This window comes from Strix uralensis, chromosome 4 (genome assembly GCF_047716275.1).
Source record: "Strix uralensis isolate ZFMK-TIS-50842 chromosome 4, bStrUra1, whole genome shotgun sequence".
NCBI classification, from domain to species: Eukaryota; Metazoa; Chordata; class Aves; order Strigiformes; family Strigidae; genus Strix; species Strix uralensis.
The window spans coordinates 129029545-129036118 of record NC_133975.1 but is presented as its reverse complement, the minus strand read 5'-3'; the positions used below and the strand labels follow the sequence as shown (position 1 = coordinate 129036118).

The window sequence follows — 6574 nt, the reverse complement described above, 5'->3', positions numbered from 1 at the left end:
ATGCCGTTACATCAGGATCTCACTCCTCCACATCTGCTTCCTGGGGGCACTATGGGGATTGGGTACTGTGGGGTCCTGGGTGGCGGATGATTCTTTTGGGTTTTATTTCACAGACTCTGTGGCTTCGGTTCTTTTACTCTCGCTCGTTCATGACTTGCTGCGTGTGGGGGAACACCATCTCTCGCCGATCTGCCCGGCCTCGCGGAGGGCTGCGTTTGATATTTCAGCCCTAAATATTCTTCTGATGGCTGCTGTTACCACTTTAGATGTGCAAAATGCAAAACCTGAGAGGCGTTATCAGCAAAGCAAAGCTTGGCAACTCTTAAATTAGCAACGTGCAAGCACGCGGCATTCTGCCCGGAGCTCCTCGTGCCGTTAACGCCGATGCTTTAACGAGCCTCGATCCGCGTCCCCGTGCAAAACGTACACACCGGCGCGGCAGATGGTGTATCCTCGCAGCTCCATGGGCCGTCCCTCAGCACGCCCGGCCGGCAGGAGGACTGTCGGCGTCGAGGTGAGGGGAAAGGGGCACTTTGATTGACCATTTATTAGGATGGAGCTGGAGGATGAGACAGATGGTTGGGGTTTGTTGGCAGGGAACTCCGCTCCTGTTTGTTTAATTAGTCACCAGACATACTGAAAGCTAAAGCGTGTTACACGCAAACACGTAAGCGGGGGGAGATGGACCGTTTGCACTTGACGTATAGGAGCTGCTGGAAGCGTCTTGGTGATCCTCATCGCGTGGTCCTGCTGCGGGATCGACGCTCCTGCACACGGGATCGGGCATTCCCGAGGGCTTCGAGCAACATTTATCTCCCTGCTACATTTTTTTTCCCCCAAAAAAGGGATGGACTCAGCCGTGTGCATTGCTTTTTAAGCCAAAGGGTGCACAAACCTGGAGTTTTCCTTTCTCCAGCACCCACCAGAGCACGCAGGAGTTGCCGGTGGAGGGGTTCGGCCCTTGCTTTGCCACGATCCCATCACATCTCCCTCCCTCGCCATCTCCCGACACCCAAACACGTCTCTGACTCGCCTCTGAGCTGCCCTGTCCGCAAAGCCACGGGGACTAGGAATTGCTGCAAAGGTGCCCATGTCACTTGTCCCCCCATGCACCAGCTGCACAAGGATCGGACAGCCCACATCCTTTTACAAATGAAGACGCTTTACACCATTTTTTATGCTTTATAAAGCATTAGATTCTCCTCAGTATTTGCTGTCTTCACGCAAAATGCTCGTACTTGGGGTTTTTTTCCCCCCATTTCCCTTCTTAGGAGATACCTGTATCACTCATCCCTCGAAGACCAGGGAAATAAAATCTGTGGGGGATACTGAGGACCCGCAACACAAATCCTAGTAGCGCCTGCAGCGTTACATCCATCCATCCCCATCGCCACCCGCCAAAACCCCGGGGTACCGTTTACCGCTGAGTGCGCCGATATGAAAAACACTCCCCCCCAAAAAAAAAAAAAAAAAATGTTTTAAAGACACTTTCTTGCCGATGCGACAGTGACCGGAGCCCGAAGTAGCTTTTTTTTTTCCCTCCCCCCCAACCCCGCCCCTGCCATTACCCCGCGCTCCACTAGATGGTGGGTTCCCCCCCCCCATCCCGGCTTCCCCGCGCGCCCCGCCCCGCCCCGCCCCGCCATGACGTCACCGCTATGCAAATGAGCGGCATGTGGGGAGCGGGGGCTCGGCGCGCCGCCGGCCTCAGTCTCGCGCCGCGGAGCCGCCGCCGCCGTTCGCGCCCCGCGGCCCCCCCCTCCCCTTTCTCCCCCCCCCTTCCCCGTCCCCTTTCCCCGCCATGGCACGGCCCCCCCCAGCGCCGCGCCGACCCCCCCCCCGCTCCCCGGGGCCGCTGTGAGTCAGGTGAGTGTGACAGTGCGGAGGGGGGGAACTTTTTTTTTTGGGGGGGGGGAACTCGTTCCCCTTCGCCCTTCAGCTGTGCTTTGCTGCAGTGGGGACACCCCCCGGGGGCTGGATGCGTGTGGGGGGGGTTGCTTGGTCCCCCCATAAATGGGGGTGCTGGGTGTATGGGGGAAGTGCTTATTCCTCCCCCCCCCCCCCCATGCGGTTCTGGATGTTTGGGGGGGTTGCTTATCTCGGGGCGCTGGATGCGTTGGGGGGGTGCTTATTCTCCCCCCCCTCCATGGGGGTGCTGGACGTATGGAGGGGGGGGGCTGCTTATCTCGGGGTGCCGGATGCAGTGCGGGGGTTGCTTATTCCCCCCCCCCGGCGGTGCTGGATGCATTGAGGGGGGGTCCTCCCCGTGCCTGGGTGCCGCGGGGAGGGGAGTTCCCTCCCTCCCTCCCCTGACGGGGTGCTAGATGCATTGGCGGGGTGTGTGGGGGTGCTGATCCCCCGACCCCCCCTCCCCGGGGTGCTGGGTGCACTGCACGGGGGTTGCTTACACCCCCCCACACTCCCCCGTGCTGCTGGGTGCACCCTGGGGGGGCGCTGGGTGCAGTGGGAGGGGGTGCACCCCCCCCCACCTCCCCGAACCGGGCTGGGGGGGGGGGGGGGGGCTCGGAGATCTATCTGCTCGTTCGAAGAGGAGGAGGAGGGGGAGGAAGGCAGCGGGGCTGCGGTGCCCGGGCCGCTGCGTGCCAGGGCCGAGGGCGAGCCTTCCTCCCCCTCCTCCTCCTCCCCCCCCCTGACGCCCCCGCTCTCTCTTCCAGGTGTGAGGCCCCCGACGCCCCCCGCCGCCCCCCGCCGGGAGGAGGCAGCCCCCCCGCCGCGCCCTGCCCTGCCCTGCCCGCCGCCGCAGCCTCGCTGGGGGCAGCCCTGACGCTGGGGTTTTCCTTTTTTTTTTTGGCTTTTTTTTTTTTTTTTTGGTGCCCCCCCCGATTCCCCCTCCTTTTCCCCCTCCCTCCCTTGTCACCGTCAGGGACTCCAGCACTGCACCGGAGCCAGAAGAGAGGGAGCAAAACCCAACCCAGGCCGAAAGCTGCGTCCAAAACAAAACCCACCCTTTTTATTGCGAAGGAGACTGTTGTTGTTTTCCATTTTTATTATTATTATTTTTTAATCCTGACCCAAGACTTAGGGGAGGAGAGTCGGGGCAGGGAGGCTTTCCCGGTTATTTATTTTCTCCCCCCGCAGAGGTGTCTCCTCCGGCCGCCGGCTCACCATGATGTTTCGAGACCAGGTCGGCGTGTTGGCCGGTTGGTTCAAGGGCTGGAACGAGTGTGAGCAGACTGTTGCGCTGCTCTCGCTGCTGAAACGCGTCAGCCGGACCCAAGCTCGCTTCCTCCAGCTCTGCCTGGAGCACTCCCTGGCAGACTGCACCGAGCTCCACATCCTCGAAGGGGAAGCCAACAACCCCGGTGAGTGTGGTGTTTTTTTTTTTTTTTTTCTGCAACCCTTCTTGAACGATGCTCTAATGCAGGCAAAATTTTAAAAAAAAAAAACAAAAAACCAACAAAAAACCCCCACCGAAAAGCAACCACCCAAGAGGGAGGTTGGTGAGCCAGGGCTCCTCAGCTTGATTGCATTAACAGCTTCTCTCCTTACGTTTTATTTTTCAAACGGGCGATGGTTTATTTCAGTTTGATTTTTCACAGCAAACTACTCCAGTCTATGGCGTGGTGTAACTACGGTAGCATGAATGATTGGTGGTTTTTTTTTTTTTTCCTCTCTTCCCCCCCACCCCCCCCACCCCCCTTCCTCCTTCCATGCAGTTTCCTGTGAAATAAGTAAGTCAGGTCACGTAGAGTCTGGATTTTCTAGGCTTCTTTTGGACAACGTGGCTTGCTTTGCTTTCTGCAACATGCAGAAGCAGCCCATCGCTACCTTAGAGGAACTGTTATTTTCTAAAGGTCTGGGCAGCCGCGTTACCCTATTTTATTCATTTATTTTTTTTAATGTGGCAATTCCTATTTCATCATTCAGATCCTGTTTGGACGCATTTTTTTTCCTGCGGCTCTGAATACCCCCTTGTGTTTCAGTGGAGCTCTAAGAAAATATGAGTAGAGCGTTTTACGTTACTGAACGTCCAGGGTGCGTTACAGAAAATGTGCACGGCTACAAAAGTGTATTTCGGTTTTATTTACACACCATTACAAGTTAACTCCGCAGAAGTAAATGGAGTTAGAGCAGGGTGAAAACGGCACGAGCGGTGTGCGAATTGCGCCGTGTGTTAACGTGGTTGTTTATGGGTGTGTATGCAGCACAAACATGTATGTCCCTGCGTGTGTGTGTGTGTGTGTGTGTGCAGATACACGCAGGGATGCAAGTCGCTTTAAGCAGAGTTTCTGAAATACAGAGTACGAGTAGGGAAGGCGAAAATCTGTCTTTAAGTTCCATAGTTGCGTTTCCCCAAACCCTCCAAAAAAAAAAAAAAAAGGCAAAGCAAACCCTCCCCCTGTTGCAAAGCATCCCTTTTGTTTAAAATCTCGGGGTGGGGGGAGCTGGGAGCTCTTGGTTTTTGGGCTGTATGTGTCGGAAGGGCGCCGGGGAGTGGCCGGTTGGGTTTTGTGAAAGGTGGAAATCTTGCGGGCTGGCGACGGCCGGATCCCGAACGGAGCCCCCCGTGTTGACGGAGCGGGAAAAAATGTGGGGTCCTTCTCCAGCTGTTCCCGATTAGAGCACCGAGCCGGCAGGATTTGGCAGCTCGCTGCCTGTGCTGCCATTTGATGACAAGGTCCAGCGCAACGCCGTGTTCAACCGAGAACGGATTTAAGTCCTTCTGCAGGAAACCAACCCCGGGGCTGCTCCTGGATCGGGGCTGGCTACAAGGGGGGAGCAAGGCTGGAATTGGCCGTTCCCTTATATAGCTCGCAGGAATGAGAGGGAGGAATGCTGCTGAGTGCGTCTGGGTGCAATACTGCTGGTTTTATAAACAGCTGAAGGGCCAAACCTCATCCATTTGGGTGGGGAGGCCCCCGGGGGGGGGCAGGGAGGGAGCATGCTCTCTAAACCCAGCTGCTCCGGGATAAATGTGCAGCCTCCCATGCCGGTCTTAGCACGGGCTTGCTGCAATTCCTGCTGCAAGTCGGCGTCAGCAATATATTTTTAATTTTATTATTTTTACCAGTGTCGCAGTTTTTCAGTTGGGTTGTGTCGGTGGTGATAGCCGTGTCCCCTCGGTTGGTCAGGTAATTAGAGGGGGTTGATTTCCCTCCTGACCGCGCCAAAGGCGAATTATGAAGGAAAACAGTGTTTTGAAGTCCTCCCAGATACAAAGTCACGCATGGCCGGCTGTGTGGTGGCATTTGCTCGATGTAAGCCAGGGTGGAAACCAGGGGTTGGACCCTTCCCATCTCTACTCGTGCGAGCAATCCCTGCTTGCCCCTGTAATCCCGTTGACCTTGCTTGGCGCGAGGATTTCTCCTGCGAGTGAAGCTTGGCATCCAGCCTCCTGCCTGTCCCTCAGTGCGTTTGTGGAGCTGCCTGCACTTTCCCTGACATTTCTTCCAAAAATGAGCTGTTCCTCCAGGGCATTTGTAACTCCAATAGCAAAACCTGGATCCGCCGAGTTCCTCTTTCTCGCCAGACACCCCTCCATACTGCTTTCCCATGGGATGGACGTATCTATGCGTCCTGCAGAACAGGACACGCACTTTTCTGAGCTGGGTAATCCTGTTGCGGTGGAGGGAAGGGTAGCTGAGGTGCTGTTGGGAAATAGCTTTTCGTCTCCAGTGTTAATGCTGTCTTCTTCATAAAACCACCTGTATTTTTTTAAATAGCTGCTATTCAGCACCCATTTTGCAGTCTGACATTTGTCGCTTGCCTGGCAGTGGAATCACACCAAGTTCTTCTGAAAAGCAGTGTCATCATCTAACCTTGAGTTACTCTTTACTGTTTCAATCCTGTTGTTTGCTTAACTAATTTGAGCTTGATTCCTGCCCAGGCTGGGGGCTGAGGTGCCTCCTGATATGTTTTCTTGGTGTTTGCTGACTTGGAAATGGTGGCTCCGTGCTTGTAGGTGCCCCAACAATATCCTCGTTGATGTTGGTGACATGGCAATGGTGGTGTGCAAGGGACTGCAGGGTGATGGGGTTGCAGAGCTTGAATGTAAGACGTGGTGAGGTCACCTTCAATGAAGCATAGATGAAATCCTCCGTCTGGCAAGGGGTGTCACCACGAGTTAAGTAATGCTGGTCTGAATGCAATGTGCTGGTCTAATGTGCTGGAGCAAGTGTCCAAATTGACATAAACGGTGGGTGCTTGTGAGAAGCGAGTTGTTTTGTACATGTGGGACTTGTTGCTTGCCCTAAGCCCCTTGGGGAGGTGAGAAAACTTGAATGTTATCCCTATTTTACAACTGTTAGAAGGAGGTGACAGCCCTGCTGTGTTCCTTGGTGGATGGGCACCATCCTTGGCACTATCATCACCAACAACTGAGATCAGTTGGGGCATGAAATCCTCGCTGTCTGGTCAAGCTGGGCTCATGAGCCTTCGGGTGTGAGGACCAGGCGTGGAGGAAACCTCCTCTCAGCAAAGGTGTCCAGGTTGTGTCTCGCCTGGTAGACTCCAAATGAGAGGTCTGCTGTATGGCAGATGAGATGGGGAAACCTCAAGGAAGAAAAATAACTCTTTTTAACTAGTTAATTGATATGGAGAAGCAAGTATATTT

At 55.1% G+C, this 6574-nt stretch overlaps 1 protein-coding gene across 4 annotated transcripts in view; it reads left to right on the top strand.

Annotated features, from left to right (window-relative positions):
- The first annotated feature begins 1763 nt into the window (after positions 1–1763).
- SAMD4A (sterile alpha motif domain containing 4A) overlaps positions 1764–6574 on the top strand; it is a 109201-nt gene continuing 104390 nt past the window's right edge. For 3 of the 4 annotated variants that reach the window (XM_074869174.1, XM_074869173.1, XM_074869171.1), the window contains exons 1-2: positions 1797–1866; positions 2676–3323. In XM_074869174.1, the coding sequence (XP_074725275.1) occupies positions 3128–3323 (196 nt within the window). In that variant the 5' untranslated portion in view covers positions 1797–1866; positions 2676–3127. Of the gene's footprint in view, positions 1867–2675; positions 3324–6574 lie in introns of all 4 variants that reach the window. The other variant, XM_074869172.1, reaches the window with a different exon arrangement.